A 14,348-nucleotide genomic window follows, 5' to 3' on the forward strand; every position below is an offset into this window, starting at 1 on the left:
CTGCTCTCTCTCCTCTCACTTCTCTCTCCTGCTCTGACTCTTCTCTCTCGTGGGCTGCCTTCGTCTCTCTCTCATCTCTCTCTCGCTCGAATCGCAACCCAGATTTCCAATTCAATTCAGGGCTCCTTCGTTATTGGCATGGGAAACAATGTGTTAACATGTGCCAAAGCAAGTGAGGTAATATATACAAAATGTGAGAATAAACAATAAAATTAACAGGTAAACATACCACAGTACAGAAGTTTCAGTAGAACAATAAGACATGACAAGATGTCATATTATATATACGTACAGTGTTGTAACAATGTACAAATGGTTAAAGACACAAGTTAAAGAATAAAAATAAACATAAATATGTGAATTTACAATTGAGTTGTTGATTCTTCACGGTTGCCCCTTTCTTTGGCAGAGAACAAGGGTCACAAATCTTGCTGCTGTGATGCACCACTGTGGAAATTTCACCCGTAGATATGGGTTTATCAAAATGGACTTGTTTTGGCGAATTCTTTGTGGATCTGTTGTAATCTGAGGGAAAATATGTCATCTCTAATCATGGTCATACAGTGGGCCAGGAGGTGATGAAGTGCAGCTCAGTTTCCACCTCATTTTGTGCAGTAGCACATAGCCTGTCTTCGTCTGAGCCAGTTGCCTACGGCGGCCTTATCTCAATAGCAAGGCAATGCTCACTGAGTTCTGATACATAGGCAAAGCTTTCCTTAAGTTTGGGTCAGTTTCACAGTCGTCAGGTATTCATTGCCACTGTATACTACTCTGTTTAGGGCCAAAAATAGCATGCTAGTTTGCGCGTTTTTTTGTTAATCTTTTCCAAGTGTGCAAGTAGATTCATCTTTTTGTTTTTCTCATGATTTGGTGGGTGTCTTATTGTGCTGTGTCCTGGGCTCTGGGGGTGTGTTGTGTTTTGAACAGAGGCCCTAGGACGAGCTTGCTTAGGGGACTCTTCTCCAGTTCATCTCTCTGTAGGTGATGGGCTATGTCTATGAAGGTTTGGGAATCGCTTCCTTGATGTTGGTTGTAGAATTTAACGGCTCTTTTCTGGATTTTGATAATAAATTAGTGCGTAATCGGCTAATTCTGCTCTGCATGCATTATTTTGGTTTCTACGTTGTACACGGAGGATTATTTTTTGCAGAAATTTGCATGCAGATCTCAATTGGTTATGTCCCATTTGTGTGAAATCTTGGTTGTGTGAGCGGACCCAGACCTCACAACCAGAAAAGGGCAATGGGCGTCTGATGACTGATTCAAGTATTGTAGCCAGTCCTATTGGTATTGTTGAAAATTTATTCCTTTTTTGATGGCATAGAATGGCCCTTCTTGCCTTGTCTCTCAGATCGGTTCACAGCTCTGTGGAAGCTACCTGTGGTGCTGATTTAGGCCGAGGTAGTGTATCGGTTTTTTGTTTGCTCTAGGGCAACGGGTCTGTCTAGATGGAATTTATGTGTCCTGCGCGACTGGACCTTTTTTGAACACCATTATTTTGGTCTTACTGAGATTTACTGGCCAGGGCCCAGGTCTGACCAGAATCTGTGCAGAAAGATCTAGGTGCTGCTGTTACAGGCCCTCCATTGGTTGGTGATCAGCAAGCACCAGAATCATCAGCAAACAGTAGACATTTGACTTCGGATTCGACGTAGGTGAGACGGGTGCTTGAGAACTGTTCTAGTGCCCGCGCCAGTCGTTGATATATATGTTGAAGAGGGTGGGGCTTAAGCTGCATCCCTGTCTCACCCACGACCCTGTGTGAAGAACATGTGTGGTTGTTTGCCAATTTTAACCGCACACTTGTTGTTTGTGTAATGGATTTATGATTCGTATGGTTTTACCCCCAACACCACGTTCCATCAATTGTATAGCAGACCCTCATGCCAATTGAGATCGAAGGCTTTTTTGAAATTCAACAAAGCATGAGAGACTTGCCTTTGTTTTGGTGGGGTGTCAATTAGGGCTGTGTAGGGTGAATACATGTCCTGTTGTACGGTAATTTTGGTTTAAAAAGCCCCAATTTGACATTGCTCAGGTACATTGTTTTATGAGGAAATGTCACGAGTCTCTGTTAATGATAATGCAGAGTATTTCCAAGGTACTGTTGACGCATATTCCACGGCTAAGTTATTGGGGTTCAAATTTGTCTCCCTTTTGCTGATGGGTTGATCAGTCCTTGATTCCAAATTATTGGGGAAGATCCAGAGCTAAGGACGATGTTAAAAAGAGTCTTTCAATATAGCCAAATGGGAAATTTGTTGATCGTATATTTGATCATTCATTAAGGATACCATCAACACCACAGGCCGTTTTGGTATGGAGGGTTTTTATTTTTGTCCTGTAACTCATTCAAGGTAATTGGAGATCCATGGGTTCTGGTAGTCTTTAATGTGTGGATTCAGGATTTGTATTGATCATGTATATGTTTTTGCTCTTTATTCGTGTTATAGAAGCCAAAAAGATTGGAGAAGTGGATGTACCCATGACATCTCCTTTTGGAATAGATAATGCTTTGGTTGTTGTTTTTTAGTGTTTTCCAATTTTCCAAAGAATTGGTTAGAGTCTATGATATCTTCAATGACATTGAGCTGATTTTTCTGACGTGCTGTTCCTTCTTTTTCCGTAGTGTATTTTCGTATGTTTTAGTTGATTCACCCATAGTGAAGGCGTAGACTCAGGTTTTCGCGTCGCTATGTTTTGTTGTTGGAGCAGGTTTCTCCAATTTATTTCTGTAGATTTTTGCATTGCTTTATCAACCATTTGTTCATTTGTGTTCGATATTCTTCGGTTTTCTATTTGAGATTTTTAGATGTATAGTGTGTGAAGCTGAGAGGTAAAATATAGAATGTTAAGATTTTGAGTAACTAGCCGAAGTTTTACAACACTTCAAATATTGGCAGTGGAAAGTTTTACACACAGAAGTTGTCTAAAAGGATTGAATTTGACTGTTGCACTAATTGTTTTTTGGTAGGTTTCCAAACTGGCATTGACCTATCCATCGGATATAGCATTTCTTAAGTGTTATCCTCAGTTTCCTTTGGCTTTGATGACCTCGATGAGGACGTATTGGACTCATGTTCAAAGAGAACGTGATTTGTGGCTGTGGTCTGATAGGGGTGTCAAAAGTGTTGGACTGACTGTGGAAAGCACTATGAGAGAACTCATGGGTTGAGGTGAGTTGATCAAGTAGTCTAGCAGTGCTACTGCCAGAGAGATGAGCTTATAGGTGTACGCTACAATAACGGAGTCCCTTCGATAGCCTAACCATTGACTATGTACAATACGCCAGCGATGCTGTGGACAGAGCTGCAGAGAGTTGGACCCGTTTTGTTGGTTTATGTTGTCATAGTTGTGCCAACTAGCGTGGGGCATATGGGGAGGGAAGGCTGGTCACTATGGCGGTTCGTGGACCGTCCAGTTAGTGTTTGTCGCCCGGCTGTGTGGCTGGATTTGTTGGTGTGCAGCGTGTCCTGTCCGCAGTCTGGCATTTAGTCGCCACAGACTTAAATACAGTGTCGGCCTGGGCCTGAAATGATTGGTTTCCGCCGCCTCAGGATGAGAAGCTGTCTTCATCTAAAGTATGGGGATTCTAGTGGGGGGATATAGGTAGCACCACAGGCCGGAAGGACAGTTTTTCTCTGTTAAGATAGATAATTGCCTTTGAAATTTCTAAGCCAAAATGTAAAATGTTCCTGTTTTGAGTTAATTTAATGTGATGTGAGTGTAGGTCCTGCTCTATACCAAATTAGCATTCCCGCTGAGCTTCGCGGCTTCCCCTGTTACCAGCGCTGGTAGGTTTGGTGGATGGACTACCAGGCGTCTCTGTAACCTAGAGGGGCACCAGTGTGAGCCGTCTCCTCAGTACATGGTTTCTTTGCAGGGAACATGCATACGCGCGGCAGGTATAGTCTGACCGCGTTGCTACTCCCCTCACCCCCCCAATTTCCTTTGGTGAAGTCCGGGTTCCTGCTCTTTAGGCCAAAGGCAGATGACCTCAGACCTGGATATTCTAGGGATGATATAGTGAGGTATTTTGTTTGCCATAAGTGTCCAATGTTGTTGGTCGGGGTTTGGCTGGGGCCAGTAAGTGTGAGCAGAGCGCTGCTGGCATGTGGTACATGCCGTTGGCTTGGGCGAGTGTAAGAGTGGGGTTTGGGCCTGTTGCCCGCTCACTACCTGGGCGTATGTGTGTATTCTCTCTCTCTCTCTCTCTCCTCTCTCTCTCCTCTCTCCTCTCTCTCTCTCTCTCTCTCTCAGTAAACCAGTACAGGGCAGGGAGGGAGGGGTTTAGGAACGTCACATTGTGCTGAGAGTGAAAAGACTAGAAAAACGCTGGAATTGTTATAACAGGATCAAACTTTGCTGAATGAAACGAGAAACCTGATTTACGAACGGATCAAACTTTTACACTTTAAAGATCTATCTATACAGCTGTACTGTTACCTACTGTAGTCTCCAGTCACTGGCCTGATCAGAGGAAGAGAAAGAACAGAGTCAACAGACGCTGAGGTGAGTAGAGAGAAAGTAAAGAGATTGTCTGATATGGTGTTGCATAAAACAGTGTTTTTGCTATATTGTTCACACTGAGAAATGAACAATATACTTATTTTGTTTTTTCAAAATGTAGAATGACTGATTTCAGAGAGAGACTGGTAAAGCATTATGTCTTTTTGGTCTGTGTTCCAGCTCATGGCTTCCTCCTGTATTGTCCTGTCTGAAGAGCAGTTCCATTGCTCTATCTGTCTGGATGTGTTCACTGAGCCAGTCTCCATCCCATGATGGACACAACTACTGCAAGGCCTGTATCAGAGGATACTGGGACAGCATTGACTTGGTGCCAGTGTCCATGTGTAAAATAAGACATTTGATAAGAGACCAGATCTCTTTGTTAATACTTTCATTTCTGAAATGGCTGCTCAGCTCAAGAGATTGGCTCCAGTTGAAGCCACATCCATCACCCCAGACAAGCCCAGACAACATCCCTTTCCAAAACCGTAGAAGTGTCATGTGATGTCTGTACTGAGACAAAGCTCATGGCCCTGAAGTCCTGCCTGGTGTGTCTAGCCTCTTACTGTGAGACTCACCTGGAGCATCATCGGATAGTGGCTTCTTTAAAGAAACACAAGCTGATCGACCTGTGGAGAACCTGGAAGACAGGGTGTGTAAGAAGCATGAGAGACCCCTGGAGCTGTTTCTGTAGGAAAGACACCAGATGTGTGTGTGTCAGTTCTGCACCGAGACAGACCACAAGACTCACAAGACTGTCCCCATAGAGGAAGAGTATAGAGAGAGGAAGACTCAGATGAGGAAGACTAAGAGTAAAGTTCAGGAGATGATCCAGGAGAGACTGCTGAAGGTTAAGGAGATCAAACATGCAGTAGAGCTCAGCAAGAGAGATGCAAAGAGAGAGATAGCAGACAATGCAGAGGTCTTCACTGCTATGGTGCGCTGTATTGAGAGAAGCCAGGCTGAGCTCATTGAGGTGGTTGAGGGGAAGCAGAAAGCAGCAGAGAAGCGGGCTGAAGGGCTCATTGAAGAGTTGGAGCAGGAAATCACTGAGCTAAAGAGAGGAAGCACTGAGCTGGAGCAGCTCTCAGATATTGACGACCAGTTAATCTTTCTCCAGAGGTCCCCATCCCTCTGTACCATCCTTCCACCTACGAAGAACTGGTCTGAGATCAGTGTTCACAGCAGTCTAGGTGTAGAGACATTGAGGAGTACTGTGTCTCAACTGGAGAAAACACTGAATAAAGAGATGGAGAAGTTTCCTGAAGTCAAGTTGAAGAGGATGCAGCAGTGTGTAGTGGATGTCACTCTGGACCCTGATACAGCAAATCCTTGGCTCATCCTGTCTAAGGACCGGAAACAGGTCAAGTGTGTTGATATAAAGCAGAATCTACCGGCTAACCCAGAGAGGTTTGAAATTCATCCCCGTGTTTTAGGAAAGGAGGGGTTCTCCTCAGGGACTTTCTACTATGAGGTGCAGGTGAAAGGGAAGACGTGTTGGGCTTTAGGAGTGGCTAGAGAGTTCATAAAGAGGAAAGGGGTGAATCTACTGAGTCCTGTAAATGGATCCTGGACTGTGGAGCTGAGGGGTGGGAAGTACATTGCTGATGATGAACCTCATGTCCCCCTCACCCTGAGAGTGAAGCCCCAGAATGTGGGGGTGTTTGTGGATTATGAGGGGGGTGAGGTCTCCTTTTTTAATGTGGAGGCCAGGTCCCATATTTATTCTTTCACTGGCTGCACCTTCACTGAGAGACTCCACCCACTGTTCTCTACAGGCTATCATCCTTCCAACACAACTCCTCTTATCATCTCTCCCATCAAGTCTGACTGAGTTTAGTGAACAGGGAATTCAGTCACACAGACACAAAGCATATTATGTCCAATATGACTGTGTTTATATTTGTACATTCATTAGAGAATATGTTTGTATATGTTTATCAGCTTATTTATTGGTATTATGCTGATATCTTCTCTGATATCATAACATTGTATATTACAATGAAAATATAAAAGTTGTATCTTTGAGTCCATGTGCCATTGTGTCTGTGCCAAATCCTGTTGGATTTACAAACTAGGAATACATTACCCTTATTTCTCCTCTGACTTTCTGAAGAGTACATGATGTCCTGTAGTCAATGTGCAGTGGAGGTGACTCTGAGCCTGCTGCAGCATTTCCTTTTCTAATCCTGTCTGAGGGTTGGAGTCATAAAGCAGAAACTCCATAATAACACAGACTGATTTTACACAAATCCCTGTGTTTAAAAATGCAGGGGTTCTCCTCAGGGAGATTCCACTATGAGATGCAGATGAAAGGGAAGACCGGTTGGGCTTAAGGAGTGGCTAGAGAGTTCATCAACAGGAGGGGCTTTAATCCACTCAGCCCTGTACATGGATACTGGACTGTGGGACTGAAGAACGGGAATGACTATGGAGCTCGCACAGAGTCTGGAGTCTTGCTCTCCCTCAGAGAGAAGCTCCAGAAGGTGGGTGTTTGTGGATTATGAGGAGGGTGAGTTCTTCTTTTATGATGCGGAAGATAGATCCTACATATACTCTTTCACTGGCTGCACCTTCACTGAGACTCCACCCACTTCTCTCTACCAGCACTAATTATTTAGGTGATAACTCAGCTCCACTTATCATCTCTACCATCAAGCTTGACTGAGTGTAGTGAACATGGAATTCAGTCATCAAAATGAATGTGTAAAAATGTTACCATACATTTAGTAGTATAGGATAACTTACAAGTTGATGAGATACCACAATGAACAGTGTTTCTCTGGTGCTAATACTTTATATTGCAATAATAAAATAACATTTGTATATCTAGTCCATGTGTCATTTTTTTCCTCCTGTAGGATTTGCAAAATGCACATACATGCCCCCCTTGTTCATCCTCTTACTTTTTGAAGAGTACATCCAATTGGAAACACACAGAACACAGAGGCAGAGAGCTAGTTAAAGGTGATACTCATAAGGCCTTATCACCAGCTAAACCAGATAACACTTCTTGGACTTTTGATGACATTCCACTCAAGGTCCCATAAACCCAAGTTATTATGAACTAACATAATGAACAGTGCTAAAAGTGTTCTGAGAATATATTCAAGATGAAAAAATACATCTGTTTTTTATACGGTCTCATATGACTTATAACACTATGCCACACACTCTCTCTCTCTCTCTCTCTCTCTCTCTCTCTCTCTCTCTCTCTCTCTCTCTCTCTCTCTCTCTCTCTCTCTCTCTCTCTCTCTCTCTCTCTCTCTCTCTCTCTCTCTCTCTCTCTCTCTCTCTCTCTCTCTCAGTCAACACACGCTGAGGTGAGTAGAGAGAAGGTGAACAAATAGAATATGTGATACTTATTTGCTATGTTGTTACATGATAAAACAGTGTATTGAACAGTGTTGCTATATTGTTGACACCTAGAAATGAAACAGAATGATTAAAAAGAAGAAAACGAGATAGAATGACTGATTTCAGAGAGACTGTAAACATTATGTTTTTTGGTCTGTTTCCAGCTATGTCTTCCTCCTGTATTGTCCTGTCTGAAGAGCAGTTCCATTGCTCTATCTGTCTGGATGTGTTCACTGAGCCAGTCTCCATCCCATGTGGACACAACTACTGCAAGGCCTGTATCAGAGGAGACTGGGACAGCATTGACTTGTGCCAGTGTCCAATGTGTAAAGAGGTATTTAGCAGAAGACCTGAGCTTTGTGTCAACACTTTCATTTTTTAAATGGCTGCTCAGCTCAATAAGTTGGCTACAGTTGAAGCCACATCCATCACCCCAGGACAAGCCCAGACAACAACCCTCGCCAAACCTGGAGAAGTACCATGTGACGTCTGCCCTGAGGGAGAGCACAAGGCCCTGAAGTCCTGCCTGGTGTCTGGCCTCTTACTGTGAGACTCACCTGGAGCCTCATCAGACACTGGCATCTTTCAAGAAACACAAGCTGATCGACCCTTTGGAGAACCTGGAAGACAGGGTGTGTAAGAAGCATGAGAGACCCCTGGAGCTGCTCTGTAGGAGAGACCAGATGTGTGTGTGTCAGTTCTGCACTGAGACAGACCACAAGACTCACAAGACTGTCTCCATGGAGTAAAGAGTAAAGTTCAGGAGATGATCCAGGAGAGACTGCTGAAGGTTAAGGAGATCAAACAGACAGTAGAGCTCAGCAAGATAGATACAAAGAGAGAGAGAGCAGACAATGTGGAGGTCTTCACTGCTCTAGTGCGCTCCATTGAGAGAAGCCAGGCTGAGGTCATTTTGGAGATAGAGAAGAAACTTAAAGCAGCAGAGAAGCAGGCTGAAATAATCATTGAAGAGCTGAGGCAGGAAACCACTGAGTTACAGATGAGAAGCACTGAGCTGGAGCAGCTCTCAGATATTTAAGATCACCTCCTCCTCCTCCTCCTCCAGAGCTCTCCATCCATCTGCACCACCCTTCCAACTTCCAAGTACTGGTCTGATCAGTGTCCGCAGTGGTCTGTGTGTGGGGACTATGATGAGTACTGTCTCAGCTGTAAAATACTGAATAAAGAGATGGAAAAGTTGTGTGATGCTGATCTGAAGAGGACACAGCACTGTGCAGTGGATGTGACTCTGGACCCTCATACAGCGAATATCAAACTCATCCTGTCTGAGGACCGGAAACAAGTGAGATATGGAAGTATAAAACAGAATCTCCCTGCCAACCCAGAGAGGTTTCATAATAATGCCTGTGTTTTAGGGAATAAGTGGTTCTCCTCAGGGAGATTCTATTATGAGGTGCAGGTGAAGGGGAAGTCTATGTGGGTTTGGCTAGAGAGTGGCTAGAGAGTCCATCAACAGGAATGATTGTGATGAATCACCAAGTCCTGTAGATGGATATTGGACTGTAGGGCAGTGGAATATGAATGAATACAAGGCTTACGCTGGGCCTTGGGTCAACCTCTCCCTGAGACAGAAGCCCCAGCAGGTGGGGGTGTTTGTGGATTATGAGGAGGGTGAGGTCTCCTTTTATGATGTGGAGGCCAAGTCTCACATCTACTCTTTCACTGTCTGCACCTTCACTGACAGACTCTACCCATTCTTCTCAACTGGCACAAATATTCCTGGTGATAACTCAGCTCTACTTATCATCTCTACCATCAAGTCTGACTGAGTTTATTGAACAAGGAAAGGGGAATCACAGCAATATGCCTTATTCAATGTGGCGATATTTCTTCTTGCGATAGAGATTTCTTACTGCTAGTACTTCATGATGAAGAATACTTCTCTCATGTCCTAATACTGTTTTACAATGTATATTAAAAAGGTATTGCCTGTGAGTCTTTGTACAGTTGTTTTGTAACTACTCCTACTTATTCCTCCTCTCACTTTCAGTGAGATCATATTTCAAACACCCACAGCATACACAGATGAAGAGGGAGTTTCAAATGGTGCAGTGATACTGATAATGACTCCAAGCTAAAAGTACAATGCTTCTTGGACTTAACCTATCCAACCTCTAGGATAACCTAGAAAGTCCCATACAGTGATCCATAAAGTAATAACTCTCTGTCTTCTCCTCTTCCCCCTCTCTACACCCTACTGTCTCTCTCTCTCTCTCTCTCTCTCAGTGGGGAGGTCGAGTGTCCTAGATGACCGGGGGAAACTCATCCGGACCTTTGAGGTCTGCAACGTCAACCAGAACCCCGTCTCCAGGACAACTGGCTGCCACGCCCTTCCTCTTCCGCTTCTCGGCCCACCGAGTCTTTGGTGACGTGGACTGTGCCCACCTGCGCTCGCCCTCACCCTACTGCCGAGAACACTCACCCTCTACTACAAAACAGGCCGCTCAGAGAGAGCTGGAGAGGACATGGATGCTGAGGTAGGGCAGAAAGCTACACTTCCCATAACGCCCCTAATATCCCTTCTCCACCCGGCACAGCCAGAGGAGGACTGGCCACCCCTCCTAGCCTCGTTCCTCTCTAGGTTTCTTCCTAGGGTTTTGGCCTTTCTAGGGAGTTTTTCCTAGCCACCATGCTTCTACACCTGCATTGCTGCTGTGTTTGGGGTTTTTAGGCTGGGTTCTGTACAGCACTTTGAGATATCAGCTGATGTAAGAAGGGCTTATATAATAAATGTTGATTTGATTTGATTTAGGTGTAATGCCACATACACATGTTTCTAGTTGTGGAATGTCAGAATAAGACTTTGTTTTCATTTGATGTGCTATTTTGGTCGGAACATGCCTTAACCAGATAAGATTTTAGCTCGTTTGTTAAGCGGACGTTGCTCATTAATAAAGATAGCTAGCATTGATAAGCTGAACGTTGCCATTAATAAGATAGCTTAGCTTGATAAGCTGGCATTGCTATTAATAAAGATTAGCTAGCATTGATAAGCTGACGTTGCTATTAATAAAGATAGCTAGATTGATGAGCTGACGTTACCATGAATAAGATAGCTAGCATTGATAAGCGCACGTTGCCGATTAATAAGATAGTTTGGCTTGATGAGCTGACGTTGCCAATGAATAAAGATAGCTAGCATTGATAAGCTGACGTTGCTATTAATAAGATAGTAGGCTTGATGAGCTGACGTTGCATTGAATATAGACTAGTTGGCTTTGAGTCTACGTTGCTTTATAAAGATAGCTAGCATTGATAAGCTGACTTGCATTAATTAAAGATAGCTAGTATTGATAAGCTGACGTTGCATATTATAAGATAGTTGCTTGATGAGCTGACGTTGCTATTATAAAGATAGCTAGCATTGATAAGCTGACGTTGCATATAAATAAAGATAGCTAGCATTGATAAGCTGACAGTTGCCAATTAATAAAGATAGCTAGTATGATAAGCTGACGTTGCTATTAATAAGATAGTTGCTTGATGAGTCTGACGTTGCCATTAATAAAGATAGCTAGCATTGATAGAGCTGACGTTGCCATTAATAAAAGATAGCTAGCATTGATAAGCTGATGTTGCTATTAATAAGTAGTTGGCTTGATGAGCTGACGTTGCCATTAATAAAGATAGTTGGCTTGATGAGCTGACGTTACCATTAATAAGATAGCTAGCATTGATGAGCTGACGTTGCCATTATATAAGATAGCTAGCATTGATAAGCTGACGTTGCCATTAATAAAGATAGTTGGATTGATGAGCTGACGTTACCATTAATAAAGATAGCTAGCATTGATGAGCTGACGTTGCCATTAATAAAGATAGCTAGCATTGATAAGCTGACGTTACCATTAAAAAGATAGCTAGCATTGATGAGGTGACGTTGCCATTAAATAAGATAGTAGCATTGATAAGCTGACGTTACATTAATAAGATAGCTAGCATTGATGAGCTGACGTTTGCTAATTAATTAAGAGATAGCTAGCATTGATAAGCTGACGTTGCCATTAATAAAGATAGCTAGCATTGATAAGCTGACATTGCCATTAATGAAGATAGCTAGCATTGATAAGCTGACATTGCCATTAATGAAGATAGCTAGCATTGATAAGCTGACGTTGCAATTAATAAAGATAGATAGCTTGCTTAACACTGACAGTATGGTCACACTAGCTACATTATCCATATTGATAATGTTGTAGTTGTAGTTATGACAGAACAACCATTCCTGGACCTGACTCCAGAAGCCAACCACTGATGTAAGGTACCAGAAAACATGTTCTATAGATTGTGTTTCCTCGTGTCTACACAAGGCTGACTGTCCAATGCCCCATATATTGAGCATTATTTTTGTAGCAAGTATTTTATATAATCGCTTACAATGAAATGAACAAATTGATGTGTCAATTGTTGTTTTATATGTCAGTTCATGAACCTGATGCCAAGGTATTGGGACATCAAAAACTGACTTGAATTGTATATGGCAATGCTGTCAAACCTTTTTACTTGAAGTGAAACTGATACATTTTTGATTAATACTAAACAGTTTAAGCCATTTTAAGCCAAGACAAATTCTCTCTTCCCATGGTATTTATAGTTTCTAAAAACATCTGTCAAGACGGAGAGCATAAAGACTACATTTCCCAATATCCCATTTTCAAAGCGCGTTCCAAAAGCAAGGAAACAATGATGCTTTGGTTTGCCATAACATTCCTCTCATTCTCATCACCCTCAATCTCATTAAATAAACTACATTTCTCATCTGTGTGCTGCTCTCACAGAGGGAAGGATGCAGTATTTGTGGATGAATACATTTCTTCTTGGGGAAAGTTAGATACTGTTTAAAAATTCAAATAAGAGGCTGATGAGTGAAGTGTAGAGGAACGTAGAGTGGGGAGCAGTAGGAAGGCCAGGAGTCTGAGTCTCTGGGGAAAGTTAGCATGGTTATCTTGAAACTGGGGAGAATTAGATTAGATTAAAACACAGACTGTCACTGGNAGGAAGGCCAGGAGTCTGAGTCTCTGGGGAAAGTTAGCATGGTTATCTTGAAACTGGGGAGAATTAGATTAGATTAAAACACAGACTGTCACTGGTCCGCGACTGTTTATATTTGACTAAATGTGTACCCTCGGAGCTAACTGTTGCATACTCTTAAATACTTTAATCAACTGTTACATGCTTTTTATCTTATCCTTCTCCCTAATCCCTCACATTTTAATTTCCACAATGAAATGTATTACATGATCCCTCTCTCTCATCCCCCTCTCCTCCCTCTCTTCCTCCCCATCCCCCTTTCCCATCCCTGTCCAGCCGTCCAGTGGAGAGAAGGACACGAGGGAGGGCTGGGTGAAGATTGACACCATAGCAGCAGATAAGAGTTTCACCAAGGTGGAGCCCAGCCTGCCTCACCAGTACCAACCAGACCGCTACCGTCGGGTCAACATCAAGACCCGCAGCTTCGCTCCGCTCACACGCAATGGGTACTGTACGAGAACATTTGGAACAAATTCATGAAACAAATTCATCCCATATTCAAACCATGCTCATCACTTGTGACAAATAGTCCTTTGCCACTTTGTAGGCAACAGTGTGTGGTAACTAACTCACCTAAACACACACTGTTACCTATCTAGTGGTCCTTCAAATCAAATTAAACTTTATTTATCACATGCGCGTGTAGACCTTACTGTGAAATGCTTACTTACAAGCCCTTAACCAACAGTGCAGTTCAAGCCTGATAATAAGTTAACATGTTATGACCCTTGACCCCGGTTTCAGATTCGTCCTGGCCATCGTCGACAGCGGTGCATGCGTCTCTCTCATGGGTGTGTCCATCTTCTACCGCCGCTGCCCAGCAACCAATAGCTATCTTGCTTCCTATCCGGCCACACCCTCAGGGGCGGAGCCTACCGCCCTGGTCCCTGTGACTGGGACTTGTGTTCCCCACAGCCAAGCACAGGGAGGCTCCGCCCCCCGCATGCACTGCAACGCAGAAGGTGAATGGATGGTGCCGGTGGGTGGGTGCATCTGTGAAGAGGGATATGAGCCCAATCAAAACTGTCCCTTTGGAGACTCCATTAGCGACCAAGCCTTGCTACTGTCCCTGACTGATGTCTTGAGATGTCTGCTTCAATCATTATCCACCAGAATATTTCTGCCTAACTGAAGCCATCTATTTTGTAAAGTGCACAGGTCCCTTCTGCAGCACAAAGCACCCCAACATTCAATGATACTGCCACCCCATGCTCACGATTCGCGAATTCGGTGTTCTTCAGCGTTGCAAGCATCCCAACTTTTTCCTACCAAAACATAACGATGAGCCAAGCAGTTATATTTTTGTTTCATCAGAACCAGCGGGCCACTCTTCCTCCAAGAACAAATTTTCCCCATGTGCAGTTGCACCCGTGTCTGGCCTTCTCTTGGGGCGGTTTTGGAGCAGATGGCTTCTTCCTTGCCTGAGCGGC

At 43.5% G+C, this 14,348-nt stretch overlaps 1 protein-coding gene and 2 pseudogenes across 1 annotated transcript; all 3 read left to right on the top strand.

The window, feature by feature from the left end:
* The first annotated feature begins 4,692 nt into the window (after nucleotides 1-4,692).
* Nucleotides 4,693-6,537, top strand: LOC112069418 (E3 ubiquitin-protein ligase TRIM39-like; annotated as a pseudogene).
* Nucleotides 6,538-8,032: 1,495 nt separating this feature from the next.
* Nucleotides 8,033-9,656, top strand: LOC112069419 (E3 ubiquitin-protein ligase TRIM21-like; annotated as a pseudogene).
* Nucleotides 9,657-10,134: 478 nt separating this feature from the next.
* Nucleotides 10,135-14,050, top strand: LOC139024103 (ephrin type-B receptor 5-like). The gene is made up of 4 exons (XM_070438543.1): nucleotides 10,135-10,364; nucleotides 12,666-12,678; nucleotides 13,195-13,364; nucleotides 13,663-14,050. Exons 1-4 carry the CDS (start codon nucleotides 10,135-10,137, stop codon nucleotides 14,048-14,050), a joined length of 801 nt encoding a protein of 266 aa, XP_070294644.1.
* The last annotated feature ends 298 nt before the right edge of the window (nucleotides 14,051-14,348 follow it).

The sequence above is a fragment of the Salvelinus sp. IW2-2015 genome, unplaced genomic scaffold (assembly GCF_002910315.2).
Source record: "Salvelinus sp. IW2-2015 unplaced genomic scaffold, ASM291031v2 Un_scaffold1009, whole genome shotgun sequence".
NCBI classification, from domain to species: Eukaryota; Metazoa; Chordata; class Actinopteri; order Salmoniformes; family Salmonidae; genus Salvelinus; species Salvelinus sp. IW2-2015.

Coding starts and splice junctions, on each gene's coding strand:
- LOC139024103 (XM_070438543.1), top strand. CDS start 10,135: ATGACCGGGGGAAACTCATCCGGACCTTTGAGGTCTGCAACGTCAACC. Junction 13,365..13,662: donor GCTCCGCTCACACGCAATGG/GTACTGTACGAG, acceptor CCCCGGTTTCAG/ATTCGTCCTGGCCATCGTCG.